The sequence below is a fragment of the Pempheris klunzingeri genome, chromosome 9 (genome assembly GCF_042242105.1).
Source record: "Pempheris klunzingeri isolate RE-2024b chromosome 9, fPemKlu1.hap1, whole genome shotgun sequence".
NCBI lineage: Eukaryota > Metazoa > Chordata > Actinopteri > Acropomatiformes > Pempheridae > Pempheris > Pempheris klunzingeri.
This window is the reverse complement of record NC_092020.1, coordinates 21,111,849-21,134,060: the sequence shown is the minus strand read 5'-3', so window position 1 is coordinate 21,134,060 and position 22,212 is coordinate 21,111,849. Positions and strand designations below refer to the sequence as shown.

At 41.3% G+C, this 22,212-nt stretch overlaps 1 protein-coding gene across 1 annotated transcript in view; it reads left to right on the top strand.

Moving 5' to 3' along the window:
• The window catches only part of fat4 (FAT atypical cadherin 4), a 102,543-nt gene that overhangs the window by 43,982 nt on the left and 36,349 nt on the right, over positions 1-22,212 (top strand). Inside the window, exons 2-5 of the mRNA XM_070836424.1 lie at positions 9,833-9,964; positions 16,257-16,518; positions 17,302-17,652; positions 19,854-20,776. Of these exons, the coding sequence (XP_070692525.1) occupies positions 9,833-9,964; positions 16,257-16,518; positions 17,302-17,652; positions 19,854-20,776 (1,668 nt within the window). The remainder of the gene's footprint in view (positions 1-9,832; positions 9,965-16,256; positions 16,519-17,301; positions 17,653-19,853; positions 20,777-22,212) is intronic.

Here is a 22,212-nt window from a genome sequence, read left to right as displayed (position 1 = left end):
AAACAATAAGAGGTGTCTGTACATTAAATAGTCCAGTAGTCTGTTGTTTTCACATTTTCATTTGTGTTCCCAGTTTTCATGCTAAACTAAGCAGATAAGGGAGTGGTTTCAATCTAATGTAAGCCCCAGTAAGAACCCAAACAAGCTCATGTCCTAAAATGGTGAACTGTTCGTTTAAGTGCATTCGGAATTTCCCACTCTGATGTTTAATGTATGTGTATATGGACAGAAGTTGTTGCTGCAGTTGTGAAGTCTAAACTTCTGTCCATTTTCCAAGTTATCACTTAAGCTACCACATCATTTTTGGTCTGATAGTCAGGAGAAGAGGTCAGCCACAAGTTCGACTACTGCATGACCCCCCCCTGTTCACACACCCGTACACTCTACCCACCCCCACTCTCTGCTGCACCAACGTTAATGTTTTCAGGGGTCTTTCACATAAACACGGGCTGCAGGGGGTGCCTGGAGCTTTTCACACAACAATATGAGCCCTGTTTTGGATTAAAGCTAGTTTCTATATCACTCCTCATACATATATATATATATATATATACATGCACGCACACACACTTGGGCACAACACCATACCCACATGTTCTTACATTCCTGACTCGCTATCCTCTACTCCTCCTCTCATTCTTGTTTAAAAGGAGTAAACAGCAGTTAAGTATCATATTTTTTCAATTCTCACCTCAGCCTTGTTTTCATCAAGAACTCAGCCAGCCAGTGATGTGTTCAGTTCAACTTCAGTTCAAAAGTTGTAAATGTAAAATGGATTTTTATGACATGGATGGAAACTAGCATTCTTTTGTGATTTGGAGAGCATTCTTTCTTAATAATGTGCTAATATACTGACTGTGGAAACCCCCAAAAGGCGAGGTTTGTGTGTTTTTTCCTGACTTGGTAGAACTGAAAAGGGACAGGTTTCAAACTGCTAACCCTATCACCAACAAAGAAGAAGACAGGGAAAAGTCTTTTTGTTTGATGTTATATGACCTCCCAATCATAACATTATCTATAATGGAAACCAGATCTAAGGAATTGATAATGATGAATCAGTCCCAGACATCAATACAGCAGGCTAATTGTATAACCTAGATTTCTAGGCTAAGGAATTAGCTTACTGTGGGGGGAGATGCCATCATAGACGTGACTAACTAAATAGGTCAAATCTAGACAGAGATCTTTCACTAATGCTTTTTTCGTCCTCTCAGCTCCTGTAAATCTCAAGCATTTATCACTGGTTGACAGAAACTATGAAATGGATGCAATAATAGTCTTTAAAGCCTCTCGCAGCCCTTCCAGAAGTCTTGGAAACCAACGTTGGCTTTAGAGAAAGATGCCAGCTATCTACTGTATATCACATATTCTTTATCTGTTAAAGCACAACATAGCATACAGGGCAATTTGGAATAAACTCCCCCTCTTATATGTATTTATGATGGCTCCAGACAACTCAAATCAAATTGACACCAGACGAAGACACTAATATAACTCTTTGGGACATCACCATGAGTTGAAATTATTTAATTACATAGCTATACCGCATTGGAAAATACTCAATGACCGCTAAGATGTAACAGTGAAATATGCTAATGTATCAAAAGTACAAGTAGATGTAGAGAAGGATGGTCCTGTTGTAGTGTGTTAAATTATTGATTCTTTAACATATAAGCCATATTTTCAGTGTTGTAAGTAGTCCAGGTGGCGCAGAATCTGACTACTTCATTATACTCTTGGAGAGTTTCAACTGTAGCGATGTGTTATATTGCAGCTGTCGGATGAATGCTGAGGTTTATATCTCCAATTTTGGGATTTTCCTTCCTCTCATATCAGTTGAGGGATTACATGCTTCTCTCCAGGCTGGAAAACATTCCCTTACCTCTTATCCTTTGTAAAGAAAAAATTGTGTTGCCGTCAAGTTTAACACAAGGCAGGTCTTGAAAAGCTGACATTGTTATCTGAAAACTGTATATGAGCTTATCTCATGTTCAGTGTAAAATGTTTTTCAGCAAAGTTAAGTGGTAACTACAGAACGCACATCAGAAAAAGAATTAAAAAAAGCATTGCAGCAGAAATTTAGAGGAACAGCAGTCTGAAGTCTCCAAAAATGGTCGTATCCTTGTGAAATATTTAATGCTCTAATTCTTGACTAATTGCGCTTAATACTGGTTGAAAATCAGTAAGTCTTTGGCTTTTTAATCTATTTGGTGGTGCATTTATAAAGTGCTGTGTTTCTTAGTTTCTCTCCTTTCCATGGTCTGAGTGGTTTAAATTGGTGGTAATTGTGGCGAGAGCCGAGTGATAAGGCCGCAGAGTCACGCAGAGTCAGTGGCACCAACATGGGTACCGATAGACGGCTGATTCCAGTTATGGTCTCCTTCTATTTTTTAAGTCCTTTAAAAAGACAACTGATAAAAAGAAAATACATTTCTTTCCTTACCTCTTCAAAGCATATTTTTCACAAATAGGCTAATTATTTTGTTTTTTACCTTTCATCTCACAAGGAGAAAATGCTTGTTTTGATGTTCTTCTAACCTTTTAATCCTGAGATAGAGAACGTGCTGTATTTAATAGGCTATGGTAATTTCAGTGATGGCTTTGAATTGTGCTCCGGCTTCAAGGAGAGCTAAATCTTGTCTCGCCTCCATTAGCTCCTCTCTGATCTTGCACAAGGTCTAATTAAACTTTCCATCTAACTCTCCCAGGTAGGAATAATACGGAAAGAGTTATGGCTCTTTATAGTGAAGAAGAATCCCAGTTTGCACCGCTCATGGCCGGATACAGGACCATTAAAAATGGCAATCCATCACAATTTGTTACCATTCTCATGTGTGCAGAGATGTTGACGAGCCTCTGTGAAACAATACACTGGTCCAGATGACCTGGTGGGTCATTCGTGCTGTTGGATTATATGTCCCACCAGAAATGCTCAGTGGTAAACCTGGCTTGGCAGTGGTTTGCAGGGGGCTTGAGGGGGCCTGCTGGAGACAAACAATCTTTTAACAGTTGGTGAAGTGGTCCACCGAGAGGACAGTGATCCCCTTTATTAAAACCACTTGTCCGACATTGTCTCTCCTCTCTCTCCCCTTGTTGGTTACATAAGGCCAAGGTGCTTTGTGATCGTTTGCAGGCTCTATTTTGTTTTGTTTTGTCTGTCTCTTTCTCTCACTCACTCTTGCTCATTTCTTTTTCCTTTCCATGGAACTGCAGAAGATTCTGGGGGGACTAGAGGGGGATATGATCGTATCCTGACTCCTCTCTTGCACAGTGCGTTGAGGTTTGGCTGACGTCCAGCTTTGTCTGCTTTTTCCCGGGCACATTCCCATCTCCGGCACGCTCAAATTCCTGTCTCCGGAGCGCGCTTGCACTTTGCCGAGCCTGATGGCTGCGGTTGGAAGATGAATTACACTGCAGGCATTTGTTTGACAGATCGAGCCAGTTGCGTTTGTACACGTGTTAGAGAAGCCGTGCGGAAGAGATCAGTTTGACCTTGTCTTAATCATTTAGTTGCATTTCCTTTTGTTGTTAAAAGAAAGAGCCAAGATGGCACTTTTACCAGTGTCCTTCACCCACAGAACCCATGAGTTCTTAAACTCCCCATAAATCTGGAGCCGAGAGTCTCTGATGTTCTGTCTAAACAGTTCACGCAACGACAAGGAGAGGTGGAGAAGGAAGTGAAGATGAAGTGAAAAAATGATAGTCTTTGTCGACGAGTTGCAGGAAATGAATTAAGTTGAATGTAGCGTTTTATCACCCAGGTCCCACTTTACAATTTCTCTTATAGCAGGGCATTCATCAGATGTGCGTAGATCATGCCATACGGTTTTCAGATTAAGCAAGGCAAACACAGACACAGGCCTGGGCTTCTTCTAGACGGTCGGTAATCCATTTTCAAAGTTGAGAGGATGACAGATTCCTACATACAATACAGTGGCTCTTAAATAAAGCAGGAACTTTTGGGAAAGTATGATTTTCCAATGTGTATGGAGTTTGTTAAAAGCCCCTGAGAGTTTCATGCTTTGTTGAGCAGTTGTGGGAATTAGTTGGGATGTCCTTGCTGACCCGCATTGGGTGCGGTTCTTCGAAGGTTTCGCAGTCAGTGGTTGGACGGGACATAACCTCTCCGTCTGACTATGAGAAGGCTCCGTGATGATTCTCCTGTTCCCATTGAGAAGCAATAGGAGCCTTTGTGTTTTTCTGCTTCTGTTGGAGTACTCTGCTAACCAGCCCAAGATGTACCAGCTTTCAACTACTCTAAGTGTCAAAGCACTGTCCTCATATTACACAAGGCCCGTGTAACCTTAGATAACCATCATGTCATTGTAAACAAACAGTGCACTATATCTCAGATTGGATTAGTTTTAGTTATTTATTTATCATACGTGGATAGAATCAGCATGTTTCAAAGGCTTTGAGTGTTGATTCTGTTTTATGGCATTGCAAAAATTCCTTTGTACCATTTAGTTGTTTATACCGTGCCAAAGCATGAGTAATTTCTTTTAACAGCATACGATTCTGGCTCCAGCTCTATGATGAAGTGTTATATTTGGAAATGCTTTGTGATCCCAGTTTTTTGTCACAAGTAAAAAATGGATGATGCAAAGTGGAATCATTCAATCTCTGAGGCCGAGTATAATGAGAGGTGGAAGTCGGTGCTTCCACCAACCTTTGACCCCCACTCGTCAACAGCATCTAATCAGACAGTCAGTCATTTTGAAATGATTATTTCCTGCAGGAGGCGCACCCTGCTCCAGTTTTTATGATCAGATGAGCTCAACATTTACAGGCCAACTGTTGCATCAGTTGCACTCAGAGGTTACATTTGTTTCAGCGAGGTCTGCCTTGGAAGAAATGCTTGTGCTAATGATGTGAGTTTTAACCTTTTAACTCAGAGGTTCACGGTGTTCAATGGAGCAGGCATGCACTGTATTACTCATCTGTAATGCAAACCATTCCTTAATTAATCAGACCCTCTACAAGTTATTAAAAATAACTGACTCTGTAACTGACAAAATATGTGCACAGCCTACAGTACATGGGATTGTGCTCAAATAATAGATCTGTTGCTCCTGCGGTGACTTTTCCCCTTGTCTGTCTGCCTGCACAGGACTTGGCAGAACTGCAAGAATGAGACGTTTTAAGTGGGAAACATATGAAAACCTGTGTTACTTCCACTTTTTAGATGTGGGTTGAAAATGGCAAAGGTTGTTTGCTCTCAGGGATGCAGGTGATGCTTTTACCTTCAGCTGTAACCAGAACAGTTTCTTCTCACGTTGAGTATTACAGTGTGGTGGGATGGAAAAATTATTTTTGGTGTATTCTGTTTCTCTTGAGGTAAATGTCTGCACTTTGATGTCTGCTTGGCTTCCACAGGCAAGTCTTTTTAAAGATGGCTAAATGTGGAGTTTCAGTATTACAAAATGTGAATGAATGATGCAGCAACCACATGATTTTTAAGGGTCAGTCCAGAAAGAAAAGCACTATTTTCTCTACTAGCCATAGCCATTCAGAAGGTTTTGTTGTTAACTGCCAACAGCTCTTCATAGAATTGAATTACATTTGAAAAACGTAACAATAAGACATCTTTCCAGAATCAATGTTTAGGTTACTCTGGATAATCCACCGACCTGTCCTTCAAGAGTTTTTATGCAGACTATTTCTTTGGTTGAAAGTTGTTCCAGTGAGGTCTGCAAATTATTCAAAATAACTGGGACATTTTTACTGGAAAGACAAGATGCTGTTGAATTTTTTATATGTATTTTTTCCCATGCTTTCAGCCCAACAAAAATTAAAATCCATTCTCCCAATTATATTGAGGTCACCGCAAATATCTCAAATACTTTCAAACCTTAGCACATACAAACGAAACCATCTGCGTGACTAGATAGTACTCACCAGAGGTGAGCAGAAAAGTGTGTCTTTTGGTAAAATGGGTGAATTGATGCTTTAAATCTAAAGTCTATGAGCGAGAGGGGAGACTAGATTACATAACATAAAGTCAGACATCTAAATTATCCCAACTGTCATTCCCACGTATATCATATAAGCTCTGGGAATTTTGCAGCAAGATTAATTTATCACTGCTGAGTATGCGTCCCATTCCCAACCTCTTGGACAAATATCTTCCATCACTTAAGGTCTCATAATCGACAGCGCTCAGGAACCACTTGACGCGTGAATCATTCATACCGACCCATAAATAATAAAACCCTGGCAGCCAGTTAGCAGCACCTGCAACTTGAAACAGTAGTTCGTGAAACACAATCTTTTACCTTGTAAACTAATGTGTTTCACCTGCCTCAGCCAGGGCGTCTGGGTCCGCCGCAGACAGGTAGAGGGAACGAAACCTCTCTTCCTGCTTCTCCCAGCCTCCCCCGTCCTGACCTTGCTTCCTCTCTCTCCAATGAATTTTTCACCAAAGCTCTTTGATATATCCCTGTCCCGTGGGAGCCTGGTTAATGCAAACTGGAAGCGTGAGGCGTAATTATTTCTCAAAACTGCACTTCTATCCTAATTAGTTCACTCCTCAGAAGTGGGCCTTGCATTATTTACACATCAAGGGGGACACACAGGGCGGGAGATAAATATTCATTGTTTGTTGACTTTGCCCCGGTCCCTCGGCTCAGGCGCAAGTTGAGTCGAGAGCCGCTGTCATTGTGGCTTGTTTATGCGACTTCTGCATCGCTGGTGCCCAGAACATAATCTGTCTTGTTCTTCTGTAATTATCTCCACTCATGCAGACACACAGACACCAACTCAGAGTCGGTTTAATAAGTGGACACCACCCTCGTCCTGGCAGAAGCAGATCAGAATAAGTGTTCGGTGATTAGATTTGCTGTAATTGTGACCTTACGCAGACTTGCCCCGCTGCAGTCGGTGTCATGGCAGTAAACAGCAAGAAGCATATTTTATTCAGCCAGGCTCTGGCACCATTTCAGCCATGTGTCCCTCAAGCTTTTTCTTCTGGGTCATCTTTAATGAACTAAACTTTTTCCAAAAGTATTCTGTGGCAGCTGTTACAAAGAGTTTCCTGCTACTGTTGGTTGCAGAGGAGATTTGTGGGACATGTGAAGGCTGCTTTTCCTGTCAATAGGCGGGTATGAATAGGCAGCTGTGTATGACCCCCCCACCTCAGTGGTCGCATGGCCTTCAGGCCCATTGTCTGCTCTGTAAATACCCACTGGGAAACTCTCGTTGCCTCAAGAAGCTGCACCCATTGTAGACTTTTGACAACTGTTCTTTCCTATTTTCTATTTTATCTCACTAGTGCGTAGCTTTATCTGTATATGTTTCAGGGGATTGTGAAAGAGAAGTGGGGGCATCTTGTGATGCCTGGCACAAGAATTACCATAATCACTGTCAACATTAATGGAGATCCTATCACTGGAGAATTTAAACACGACTTTTCCATATTTATAGAGGCAATAAACAGAGAATGCGCAGCAAAATGTCTGTTATGATTCAAAAGCGAGCCGTGTTTACTGGCTTTGAAATGCATATTTGGGTTAGTGGATGAGGCGGAGGGGATCGCAGTTTAAGTTGTGGGATATGAGTGGAAATGTAATATCACCACACAAGACAGGGAACATCTGAAACCATAAATGTCTCACTCTCACTGTCTCCAGGGTTTCCACTTTCCCTCAACATTTGCATAACTGAGGCGGTGTCTCTGTCCTGATATAGGTGGTTGGTTGAGGTAGGTGAGTTAGATTCCCATTGGAACTGTAAATGTAAAGCAGTAAATGCATTTTGATGTAGAGACGATTGCTGTTTTTCTTGTGTTTCTCTTAATTCTAGTGCTGTTGAAGTTAGTTGATTTTTATTTGTGTTTCATGTCAAACACTTGTGAAGTCTGATACTGATGTTGGGTGATAAGGCCTTTCAGCATCCCAGTACAGAAAATTGTCGGATCAGGTTGAGGTCATGACTCTGCGCAGGCCTGTCAGATTTTTCCAGACCAAACTGGGAAAACTTTTAGGACCTGGCTTTGTGCTTATGGCATTGTCATGTTGAAACAGGAAAGTGTCCTCCCCAAATTGTTGCCACAAAGTTGGAAGCACACTATTGTCTCAAATATGGCATGGTGTAGCATTAAGGTTTCCCTTAATTCAAACTAAAGGGCCTATCCAAAAGCATGAAAAACAATACCACAAAAGAAAAGATGTGGGAAGCGCTGTCCACTTACTTTTGGCCATGTATTTACCACAACCTAGGATGGTGACTGAGGGTTCTCCATCAAGGGTCCTTACGTGGCCTTGTCTTTTATGAAATGAAAAAAAGTTCGGTGTCACTTTGATTTACTTGAAATTACATAATTTATATAAACAATTGATCTAATCATAGGTTTCACTCTTACCCCTGCTGTGCCTGTATTAAATTTAGATTATCAGAGCAAGTCTTACTACATGGGGCAAAGTTTATCCACATGGGGGGTCTGTGGTCTACAGTAATGTACGTTTATTTTGGTTTCTAAGACATGAAAGTGAAAATCCCTAAGCTGCAGTTAGTTTCCTCTCCTGTTACACTCACTGTAGGTCTCTGTGGAAAAGAGCCTGGAGTCAGTTTGTATATTGTACACTTTCCCTGAGCTCCAGTGACAGAAGGGTATATATGAGGTCTACCATAGACCCACAATGCAGTTCTCTAGATATGTTAGCTGAACGTGTGGGTATTGTATCAGGAGCAGATCTGGCCTGCTGCTTTGATGAGCTGCGTTAGTTCACTCTTAACTTATCTGGTGTTACTTTTTTTTTATATTATCTGTAAATTTACAATGTTGGAGCATCCAAATTTATTATTCTTTGCAGGAATCAGGTGGGAAAAAAATGGGTAAATTAGCTTTAGAGTAGCTTTAGGCTGTTACACCTGCTAGACTAGGCTTTGCTCTGTTTTCTACTTTTACTAATTGCACATGTTTAGTTTTCTTCCAAATTACGCAATTCTATGGCATATTAATGTTATATAGTGAAACAGATTCTGGTCTCGACGCCATTTTAACTGTGTATGTAACTGAGCTATCGTTACGGCCTTTTAGCTTTGTAATGTAATGGGAACGTTAGTACAAACAAGAGGCTTTTATCCCTTTATCTCTCTCTCTCTCTCTCATTAAATTGTGACAATTTAACAGCTGCCAGAGGCTGCAATGATGTAAATTAGTGTTACTGCTACTACTCTGCTAAAGTAGCCAGTTACCTTTTAGTAGGACTCGTTGAACGCTATCTGGCGTCTTTCTTCTCCATTATGAATTCATTTAATTGCTGCTTTATTTATGTGGTTTAACAAACTCATTTACTAAGGGGTTTTCAGCATCAGAATTCAGTTTTCAGTTGCAGGAAACCGAAAGTTTATCTCACTAGCAAGCTGTACATGTAACACTCTGCAGTGATCTGTTTTCGGGTTCTTGCAAACTTTACAGGCTGTTTTTCCCAAGGGTTGCACATTTCAATGGCTTAAAGGCCTTTATACAGTAAAACAGTTGTCAAATGATTCTGGTCCTAAATGTGTATTTTCTGTTTTGGATTTGAACTGCAGACTTATTCCACTATATCTAAATAAATGATCTTTGGGTCAGGGTTAGGGTTAGTAATAATTCAGTCTACTCTCTAGTCAATATACTACACTTCATCATTTCACAGTTTTTCCTTTCTAGCCTCTCTAGAGTCGGAGAATGATAACTTTCCCCTGCTTGTGCAGCTTCTTCATCATCTGAAATCTAAGAAGATAGACACGTTTTTTGTTTTTTTTTTCGTTGTAGTGATCTTAACAGTTGTAGCAGGCTGAGTTTGGCAGAGCTTTAACGGAAACTGCGGTGTTTATTCTTCCTCTGCAGGTGGAGATCACACTGCAGGACGTCAATGACAACCCGCCTGTTTTCCCTAATGATATTCTTGATGTGACCATTGAGGAGAACGTCGGAGATGGCTTCAAGATAATGCAGCTAACAGCCACGGATGCAGACGAGGTAATGGCTCCCCAAGTTTCTATTCTGTTTGACAGTGTTTTTGTACTTTCTGTGCCCGTTTTCCACTCCACTGCTTTCAGAATAGATATCCAGGGAGTGATTTGAATTAAAAATATGCTTTAAATATTTGTTCCTACCGTGTAGAAACCACAATAGGTTCAAATGAGTTTTTGGGGCCAACGCAGCTGTCACTATTGAAATGGAGTTAAGTCGACATTTAGTATCTTTATGTTGGACCATTTTCACATCAAAAAAATTGCAGGTGCTCGGGGCTGAAAAGCCATGGAAACAGCTGTCTGGCCCCTGGGAAACTTGACAAAACTGTAATATTTATTGTAAAGGTGAGGGTGGTTTCATATTCATCATGATTCTGATAAAGTAAGCAAGTAAAACTTGAACAGACAAGATACCAACAGTAAGCTAGAATTAGAATAGAGGTAGCCCAAAACTAAAAAGCAGATAATTCAATTAAGAAAACAAGGGGTGAGGCAGTCTTGAGACGTCTTATTTATATGACCTAATTGTACAAAGTAAACTATCCAGAGGTTAAGAGGAAAGGATGGCAACCAAATATGGCTCTGACTCTGGAAACCAGTTTGTGGACTTAAAAGACTTCAGGTCTCTATATGGGCCAAATAAAATTGTGACTGACTCTCAGGCTTCACTGTGTAGTGTTTAGCAACACAACTCTGAATCTGAATGGGAATTAGGTGCATACGATCAGTAGAGTAAACAATAGATAAGATTTAGGCTAGAAGTTGTCCATTGTGGGTGAGTTTTAGAGATCATAGCTGTCAAATACAGCATTTGAGCAGGCGTGAAACGATAGTTTGTATTAATTGATTTGTGGATAAAATCATTCATCAAAGCTAAAACAACTTTGGATTTTTTTTGGATGTTCAGACATCTTAGAGACTAAATAGTTAATGTGTTAATAATCAGCATCACATTGGTGAATTGTGTGAAGAGTGTGATGAGATTAGTTTAACCCATGAACTTTTTTAACACACCTGACAACACACAGTGACTCAAAGTGGACTCAAGACAGATTGTGCCCTCTTCACCCTCACACAATAACACAAACACACACTTTGAATCAATCTGTCTTCGTGCATTTTCTCCTCTACACACACACACACACACACACATAGAATTGTCCTATTCCCTCTCATGTGTTGCCGTTATCTGAGACGTGTTGAGGCCTCTGGTGTCACAGAGCCTGGAGGAGAGCAATTGATTTTTTTCAACCTGCCGCCATGATAGTCCCTCCGCGCTCCCCGTACTTCACATTACATCACCAGCATCACTCTTAATTAGTTAAAGGCTCAATCTTTAGCTGCTTTAGGCAGGATACGGACATTAAATCCCGCAGTGAGCAAAAGGCAAGCCCTGCCGCTATCTCCAAGGTCTGCTGTTCCTCACCCGAGCCAAAGGACACAGTTGAAGTGAACGGAAAAAATCAGGCCGTAGAGGGGCGAGAGATTAGAAAGACAGAATATGAACTCAAATTTAATGTTAACGTATGAGGCCACACGTCTTTTATTGCACAGCTGTTGCCTCAACCCCCTTCTCTTCGCTGTGGATGTGAGAAAAGTCATACAAAGTCTCACTTTTGGCCATTTTTCCTTTTTCGGAATACTATATTGTCTGTAAATGTCTGACCTGGAGGCAGGTCAATCTTTTCAGTCAAGGATTTTAAGGACATTATTTGATTATTTTCTTTTTTCAGCGCCAAACTATTCACAGCTTTGAACTTGAAAGGTTTAGCATATGGTATTGAAATCAAACTGCACAGTTGTTCACTTTTTCCTCATATCTGAATTTAAGGGGAGTGTCAGCCTGAGCTGTGGCATGTGAGATGAAACCTAAGGCTTTTAGTCATTCTTAGATTAATTTTTATATGCACATATGCAATATGCACATACTTTTTCCACAATGATCAATTTACAAATCTTTCATTCAAGCCACATTTTGTTTCCAGGCAGGAATTCACATGAAAAGGAAAACAAAGAGAAACTTAAAGTGGATGTAGAGGGGCCTTTTTGGGAATTACAGATTCTAGAGATGTTTACTCCAAACTTCAGTGCTGCCATGAATAGGTTGCTAAATAGAAGCCTGTACTTCATTCCAGCTCTCACTCAGAGCCAGATATGAGGCCAGCCAAGTCTTTGCCCACATCCTTACGCAGGAAACTTAAGTTGCGCTGACACTAAGCGTACGGAGCGCATTTGGAGCCCTTGTTGAGAAAGCCACATGTGTGAGCCAGTGCGGAGTAGCCAAGAGTGCAAGCTGTTGGCCAGCTGACGGGCTGAATTCAGACATCATAATGATCCCATCCAATTTAACAGTGCTACATGTGGGATTCATGTGTGAGGGTATTAAAATGCTGTTTCTACGCATCCGTTTTTCGCTACGCCCATTTCCACCCCAAAGAGAAGGAAGAGGTTGCATTAGGGTTGAAAGAAAATCAATATAAAACTTTTCTCTTTTGTCTAAAGCAGGCTAGGCTTCTCTGAAAATGTTTCGCACCTCATTTGAAGGAAATATGCAGCCTTTTGTGCTTTTGCGAAGACTGTGAATGTTTTATTAGTATTCTGACCTCATGTGGAAAATATGTCACAGGTAAAAACCTTTCTTAATGAAGAAAAGTGTAACAATGGGTGTTTTAGGAGAGGTCTCTAAAAGTAAGCATAGCCTCAAAATTAACGTTAATGTGTTCCAGAGGTCTACACACCCACTGCAAGTATATTTCTAAGAACCTTTAGCAGTCGCGAGTGCGTTCAAAACAGATTTACGAAGCAGCAGTGCAGCCAGCAGGGCCACCTCTACCTTTCAAAGGCTCTATCTTTGAGCTCTGAGTGACAACACACTGCTTGTTTTTCAAAAGTCTGTGTTATGATTGGCTTGCTTGTTCGGTGCCGTTGCATACAGGAAGCTCACTATCCCCGCCGGCGCTGTCTGCTTCGCACCTCTCACTTCTCATAGGAACTGCGTGCTCCCAAAAACCACTCATCTGCTAAATGAGTTTCCTTCTGCTCCAGTCTGGTACACTATGCTCCCTGGAACGCCACTATTTAATTGGTCAGCCCCCCCACCCACCCACCCCGCAACAACCCACAGTGTCTTTGGAGAGCTGTAAAGTAGTCGAACTCTTGAGTGAAGGTCAAGAGGGTGACCAGTATGTGAATGTATTAGGATATGTTTGTGTGTGTTAGGTCTTAATTACTTAAGTTAGTTTAGTTAAGAGAGAAAGATGAGACTAGTCAGATGAATTAGTACATGAAAAAGAGAGTGATTGCCTGGTGTATAGGTGTGTGTGTGTGTGTGTGTGTGTGTGTTGGATTGTGGCCTAGATGGACCCCCTGCTCGGCCTCTCCCACCTCTCTTGCTCTGCCTTTGAACCCTATCAGAAAATTAATTGGCAAACCGCGGGTGTTGGGTTCCGGACTGTAGCCCAGGTGGCTGATGGGATTGCCAGATCTGGAGCCACTGATTGATGACAGCAGGGTCCTTAGATGAGAAGAGCCTCACTCCGTCCTCTTCGTCTCCTTCATTTTTACTGGGCCTGGATCTCTGACCAATTCTCTGGTAATGCAATGAGAGACTAGGTCAAGAAGACGGAGGTTTTATCCGTCATAAAAATAGGGAACGGGAAAGAGATAAGAGCAAGTCATGAACCTGGCCTTGCGATATTGACTCTGTCTGAAGCTTTTGGCAAACAGCCGCCGTGTCCAGACATGTTGGTGCGTTAACATTTATGCACAGTCTGTTAAAGATAGAAGGGAAAGAGAATGTCTCATTTATTTTTTTTGACAGACTGAAGTGCTCATTAATCTTATTATATCTGAAACCGTAAATTATGTTTAAGAGTCATAACTCCGTCTAAATGGTGAATTGAAGCATACATTTATTTCACCTACTTGTCATCACTAACGTGTTGGCTTCCAGCAGGCATGGGTCAGCATTTAGAAGCATTCATTTGGAGTTGAGTTCTGTCTACCTGGCAAATGAAATGACCGTTCAGTCTCCACCAACTCCTAAAGAAAATAATTATCTTCTACTTAAATGGTCCAATATTTTCTCCTCTATTTGTCTGGTAGCAGTTCAGTGGGTTTACCAGAGCTTTTTTGCTGTCAGTTACGGCTGGATGCTAACGAGAGCCGGAGGATGAATCAAAACGAGGAGCAAAGAGAAAATGCAGTCCCATAACAGTTATTTATGGGTTCATCACTAAAGGAAACCTCTTGTCACATTACACATAATAGATTAATTCCGTTGTAAAAATGTAAAAATAGCGAATAGTATAGCTTATAGCGAATAACATGCAGCAGCACAGACACATGAAGCAGAGGGTTGTCAGTCATGGGCAAAGATGCTAAGCAGCGATGAGAAGCGCAACAACAGGGAGCTGAGAAAAGTTTAACTTTATGCTAATGTTCCAAAAATAGCACACGTGTTCCCACAGAAAACTGCTTAATTGTTCAGAAGTTGAATACTTACGTGCTCAGCACATACATGCCTTAAAGCTACAGATTAAGCAAGAGGTGAGAGACAGCGCCCCTTACTCTCCAGCAGCTAATTTTACCCTTCAGCATTGTTGCATGCACACAGTTTATGTAAAATATGGTTCGTTATGTAAGCACCATTGTCCACCAAGGCAGTAAATGTGTCAATATGCTGCTACAGCAGCAGCTTAATGTAGTGCCTCTCTATATAAGCCTCTCCTTTGTCCTGGCAGGATCAAAATGCATCACACAAACATCAGGCATAGTGGAAAGAGCCTCTTTTAACTTAGCTCTTAACCTGCTGTAACCAGAGCTTCATCTCACTGAATAGCAGTAGCTTTTGATGTTGCTTTTTCTTTTTGGCAGAAGACACAGAGTGAGACAGTTGTCTGATCTCTTATTGTCCCCGGCACAAATATAAATGTCAAGCTCTGTCGTCAGGCTCATTCAATTGTCATATCACATTCAGTCGTCCTCTCCTATTCAAAAGCCTCTTGCTATAGCTATCACATGTGTTGTGGCGTTTGTACTTGTCCAAGGTAACAGGGGATCTATTAGTTGCATTTATAGAGGAACACTATAGCCCCCAAAAGTTCAAAGACTGAGAGTGAGTCTCACTTGGACATCACCATTCAACCTCTGTGTGTCTAGTGGAACCTGACCTCTTCTAGATAAACCTTGTGAATGAGACACTTTATTATAGATTATGTGATTTATGTAGAAGCAGCTTGTGTTTTGAGTTACTGCCCTACTAAAATCTCCAACACATCAAATATTCTTTGTCTCCTTGACACTAAAAGTCATATTCCCTCGAAACAAGATTGGATTGATTTGACCTCTGTCCCTTTCAAATCAAATCAAATCAAATCAAGCGTCGTTTTTCATTGTACATGCCTTATACTGTCTTTTTTTTGAAGAAAGTCTGCAAACCAACAGGTTTTTATTTAGAAATAGGTTGAAATAATCTTCCTGTACTGACAAATGTTTGCACTTCTTTAAAGAAAACAAGATTTTTAGAGCTTAATAACAGATATAAATAAGATTTTTGCAGCGGCTCTAATGACATTAGATTGACAGTTTGTGTTTCACCAGTGCATTTTTTCATATTTGTGTTTTAATCAAAGGCATTCCTAAAGCTTGGAGTTTGTCTCATGTTTGTGTAGGTCAGCTGGGTATAATCCTTTTACATGTTTTCTCTTTTTTTCTTCTTCTTCATCTCTCGACATTTCCATCTTGATTTGCGATCTATTGCATGGTTCTTTTGAAAGCCACAAGCCTTTCCTTCATGGAGTGTCTCCTCGAGAAAGTCTCAGTGAAGGGTTTCATTCATGTCAGCCCAGTAGGTAGTTTGATCTGGAGACGTGACACGCTAACATGCGTGGCTAGCAATCTGATTTCCTGGTAGAGCTAGAGATGCTTTGATGCTTGTTGCTCATTCTCTCTGCAGCCTGAGAACTCACATTTGAGACGGAGTTCAGCAGAGTACGTCTAACCTTCTGGCCCCTTCACTCTAAACCTGGGGGAGAGAGTTGGAACAGTGTTGTAGAAAACATAGCTAGCAAATATTAACTTAAAATGTGGTTTGGTTTGCTGCCTCAGATGAGCTCAGTCAATTTGAAACAATGAGCATGTACAACGCAATTCAGCTCAGTGCTGAGTCATAAATATGTCAGTTTAATTATGCAAACTAATTTGAGTTCAGGTTGCTATGTTTGCAAGTCAAACAAAAAAAGAAAAAAACCTGTTTGATTCAACCTGCAATATAAAGTTTTCTGTCTTCACCCCAGGGCCCCAATGCTCTTGTGACTTACACCATCATCAGTGGGGCAGATGACAGCTTTCGGATCGACCCTGAATCTGGTGATCTGATCGCCACCAAGAAGCTGGATCGGGAGCGCCGTTCAAAATATTCCCTTCTGGTGCGGGCAGACGATGGAAAACAGTCATCTGACATGAGGCTGAACATCACCGTCATGGACGTCAACGACCACATGCCCAAGTTCTCCCGTGCAACGTATTCGTTTGATATCCCCGAGGACATGGCACCGGGTAAGGCCTTTGTGCCACTTATGAAGCACCCGGTTGCAAACTAGAACACACTAAAATGCATAGAGTAGAGTAGAGGGTTATAGATTCAGACAGGCAGTGTTTTATCTTCTGCAAAAGCCCTCAGACTGAACTTAGACGGCTCTGTTAAGGTCATCAAGAGCTTCACATTATTAGGAGAGATTTCTTTGTAGTAGTTTATAAATCATTTTTTTCCTTCTTATATTTTTTTTTTTACATTTTTATGGGGCTTTTGTAGCTCTCCAAAATCCTCTGTATCTTCCTTAAGGGGAAAATTAGGAGTTTAATAGGTCAAAGGGACAGTAACTGATATTTGATTTATATGGAAATCTATCTGCAACCAGCCAGATTTACAACAATACTGACAGCTGTCTGGCGCAGCTCTTTTAGTCCTCCCAATCACGAGAAAGAGACAAATAAGAGAAATATAAGTTTGTGAATCAAAGAAGAATGTCCAGTGAGGATGTAATAAGAGATGATCATGTGAAGTGCTAATAAAAACACTTAATAATTAGATGTTTACTCAGTCGTAGCATTATCTTCATCCCCAAGTCATTGGTTTAAACACCAGAGAATGGAGGCATTGTGGTTCCAAAAGAGTACAAGCCAAGCGAGTCTGTTATTTTAGCAACTGGCGGAGCGATCACGGAGTCACTGGTATTAATAAACAGCCCTAATAACCCCCTGCAGATATATTAAAGTCATTTTGTTGTATATGGCAGTAAAGTCTAACTTCTCGCCCCTGTGCTGCAACCCGTCTGACAGGCTCCATCGTGGCGGCGATCCTGGCCAGCGACTCTGACTCAGGGGTGAACGGAGAGGTCACCTACTCGCTGGAGGAGGACGACGAGGACGAGACGTTCCTCCTGAACCCAGTTACGGGAGTTTTCAACGTGACGCGTCCGCTGGACTACGAGACTCAGCAGTACTACATTCTGACAGCGAAGGCCCAGGATGGCGGAGGGCAGGCCAGCACGGTCAGAGTGTATTTCAACGTCCTCGATGTAAACGACAACCCCCCCATCTTTAACACCAGCGTGTACAGCACGTCTGTCTCAGAGAGTCTGCCGCCTGGATCGAGCATCGTCACTGTTGGCGCCAGTGATGCTGACGATGGTATGCATATGTGGGAAATGATATGAAAGATGGAATTTGGAGGGAATAATCTTATTGTATTTACACTTTTTTTTTAATTACTATATTTTTTAAGGTTAGTTGACAATATGATGATCATTAAACATCATTCATTAGACAAAATCACATATAGAATAATTGGCACTTATTTAACTCCAGTATACTGTATATCCAGATTAAAATATAATAAAAACCAGATTTCTAATTATTATTTACCACCAATTAGAAATTACTTTTCAACAATAAGATAAGTTGTATCAGTATAAGAAAAATATGTTAGTAGATGAATATTTTAAATTGTAATTAAATCCCAGTTAAATCAAATTAAACCCCGGTCTAGCATCCCAGAGACGGCGATATGTTTAAGGAAAACAGTTGTGTGAGAATGTTTTAAGCAGCGATGTGCTTTTATACAGTATAAATCAAGTGTGAGTCAGCCGTAGCAGCTTAATTTAATGTAGGCCTGTCATTTTGTTATGACAGTTGGTTACACAGAAGCTCTCAAACCTACATTTTATTTTTCATTTTTATTTTGCGTCGTGCATGAATGATTTGATGAAATACGTATTCACCATGTGATTAAGTGGCTTGAGTTATTTCTGCGTTTCAGGTGGTGGGTTTCGTGCTTGTGAAGTGCGGTGTGGTATTTGAACAGCCACCGCTACTCTCCTCTGCTGTAATTACCGCTTCACCCAGGCTTAATGTGGTTATTGTGACCTACATTCCTGGGAAATACGCTGCCTAGTTCTCAACCAGAGTCTGGCTTCTTTCTTCACTGTCCACATAATCTGACCGCGTCGTCCTCTGAGATATATACTTGCCGCCTTCCACTGTTAAAATAAAACACCGCCATTGTTAGCACTTCCTAAGCCCTGACCCCTGACCCCCAGACTTTGTCTCGAGACGGCGTAGCCTAAACTCGGATGGAAGTAGCACTCAAGCTTTTGATAAGGGATTACTTGTGTACTGTAAATACACGCTGGAGTGTGGGAAGGTGCCGGCGCTTTCCACATGAATACCCCGTTGAGTTGAATTACAGACGCTCAATTTAAGCTCATTTTAACCCCCAGTTCCAGTGGAGTGCTGCGGATTAGGGCAGATTTCAAGGTTAGATAGTTTACTGCATCCATCCGCTGTGTCGCACTGTAGTTACCTCATTTAAATACATTTTTCAATCATAAGGGATTTTCCAAAAATGGCACAACCACACTATCAGTATAGGAAGTGGTTTGGAGTAGTGTTTCTCTTTTGATAGCAATCTGTCATGCTACATGAATGGATCAGCAATTTGAAGGACAAGTGTAGCAGCCAGAGCTCCAGCTGCTGCACATGCACAATTTGTGGAAATGGAAGCTGATAACGCATATAAGTGACTAATTCAGACATGTACAGAATATTTAACAATCATGTCTGGAACAATGGATGCTCGGCAAAACAATCAGCATTCGACCTCTATAGATAATATATTATACCATACGGTCCTTTTAATACAAGGTCATGATAAATAGATCCTTTTAGATACATTTATTTTTGGCACTGTGTCTGGATGAGATTTACAGTTAAAAATACACCCTCTCACCGTAACTTTACAATGTAGGAAACGTAATAACAGAGTGCATCCCATTTAATTCCTGCTCCACCACAGATTGATTCTATTTGTTCAAATTACAGTTTGGTACCAGGTTAATTCTCTACTCGGGGAACGTAACAAATTAAATCTGGGGAGCAAAACACAAATGTAATTTAAAATCTCAGAGAGTAGATCTTTTGTCAGTCTTGTTGTTGTTCAGTATCTTTTGTTATGAAACGCTGTGGGCTCCCTGCGTCTTTAAAGATGCTTTGTTCAATTTACTACAGCTGTACCGATCAGTTAGTTAACAGAACATTTATGTGCAACTGTTTTGATAATCAAGTAATAGTAATTTTAGAGGAAAATTGGAGGAAAACTTTTGCTGGGTTAAACTTCTCAATTGTAGGGATTTTATATTTTTCTTTGTCATACACAATAGTAAATGGAAATGTTCTTGGTTTTGGACTGCTGGCCTGACAAAACAAGACATTTGAAGATGTGACCTTGAGGGAATTCTACCTGGCATTATTTCGCTATTTACTGACTTTGTAATAATTTAGTTATCATCTGTATCGTCCTCTGATTCCAAATCCCTTTTTGCCATGTTTTGCAGGCCCAAATGCCCAGCTTCTGTACAGAATTGCGTCTGGTGATCCACAGGGCCACTTTGTCATCACCAAGGACGGAGTCCTCCAAACCAAGAAGGCCTTGGACAGGGAAATCCAATCCTTCTACAACCTCGTGATCACAGTCAATGACCTGGCCCCGCCTCCCATGACCCGTTTCACTAGCACTGCCCAAGTGTCAGTCATTCTTCTGGACGTTAACGACTGCTCGCCATCCTTTACCTCTCAGAAGATGACCTACATCCAGGAGAACACGCCAGTGGACACGGTCGTTTTCACCGCCCAGGCCATAGATGCTGACAGTGGACCCAACAGTTATGTTGAGTACTCCCTCAGAGGACCTTACGGTAACAAGTTCAGCATTGGTACGATTGATGGAGATGTCAGGTTGGTTGGTGAACTCGACCGCGAGGAGCTTTCCAACTACACTCTCACAGTTGTAGCCACAGATAAAGGAGAACCTCCACTGTCTTCAACAATGGATGTGACTATGATAGTTCTGGACGTCAACGACAACACGCCAAGCTTCTCACAGAATATCTACGACATTGAGATCGAGGAGAACACCTTGACTGGGACTGATGTCATCCAGGTGTTCGCCAGCGATGCGGACGAGGGCACCAATGGGCAGATTCGATTTTCTATCTCAGAAGGGAACACCAACTCTGATTTCAGGATTGATTTGGTTACAGGTGTCATTTCAGTGGCCAAGCAGCTGGACCGTGAGGCGCTTTCATCTTATTCACTGGTGGTTCAAGCTGCCGACCGAGGCAGCAGCCCCAGGGTGGACCGTGCAACCGTCAACATTGTGTTGTTGGACGTCAATGACTGCTCACCTGTGTTTGAGCTCTCTCCTTACACTGTCAATGTTCAGGAGAACTTGGAGGAACTGCCAAAAAACATTCTGCAGGTCAGTTTGTTTGTTTTTCTCTTGTCAAGACATTCATTGACATTTAAGCAGTTAGGGTGTGATTAACATTCACAGACAGGACTGATTGAGTGACAAAGGAGACAGTGTTTTCAATGACAGTTCTAAGACTTTAAATAAGCTAATGCCTTAACTTAATTTGTAGTAATGCTAACTTAATAAGTGCAGGTATGTGAGCCATATCAGTGTACTAAACCACTTAACCATGGTGGTCTTATTTTGTTAAATGCCATGACAAATACCTGACCGAAATGATAAAGAAATGATATATGACTGCAATTTGCTCTGCACAATTAGGGCTTTATAGGATTTCAATGAAATATGAAACTGGGCTAAACTGCATGACAAGGCAATTAACATCCCAACCACCCTGATGACTAAATGAGCCATACAAAAAATGGAGGGGAAGGACTGATTTCCAGTGACAGCACAATTCCATTTTCTTTTGCTTGTGTACCTTGTGAGGAAATGAGGGTACAGTTATGTGGTGGGAAGGGATCCAGACGTAGTGGATTTTGCCACACAAGAACACACATCTTTATACTAACCTGGCTGCGCCTGTCTGCGGCACGCACGGCAGGGAGGGCTGGGGAACCCACAATGCATTTGTGCACACCAGTGCAGTGTGGTAGTTTAATTCTGCAGTATGGGGGGAAGAATAAGACTGACTAATAGTTTCATCTTAATCCCCCACTGCAGCCCAGAGCAGTTGTGCATTTGTGACTTTCTGGTTTTCTATCTGAGGATTCCCTGGAACACTCTGATTAGACAAAGTGAATAAGTAATGATCTTCCTTCCCTCGACAATTACATTCATGGTGACGCTCGGCACCGTGATGGTCATTAACTCTCTGCTGCTTCAATGGAAAGACTCAGATGGTGGTTATACTGGGTTACTCCCAGCTAAATTTGGTTGTGTGAACCGAGCAACAGTCTTGTCTTGCAAGAATGCTCCACAAAAAAGCATTCAGGGATAAAAGCAACAGTAGAGTGAGGTTTGTTGGAGAATATAACCATTGCGCTGGTGTTTCTTGCACTTCCCATAGATCACTTGTCAACTAATGCATTTGGTCAATACACTATAATGCCAAATGAAGCTCATTTATGTAGCTCAAAAGTACAAGTCTGTCTCCTGTGATGGAATGTAATTAAGTATATTGACTCAAAACCTGTACTTAAACATAATTTTGAGGTACTTTACTTGAAGTGAGACTGTGTAACTTCTTCTAAATAGCAGCCACGTTTCCCATTATCCTGTAAATGTAAAGAACAGTCATACTGTCACCAACCTGACTCCGTAACACCAGTTACACAGCGGATTGGGCATGTTGTCCAACATAAACTCAGTACAGTACCTCAAAAATTGCACTTAAGTACAGTACTTGAGTAATCTGCTTAGTTACTTTGCGCTACTGTTGC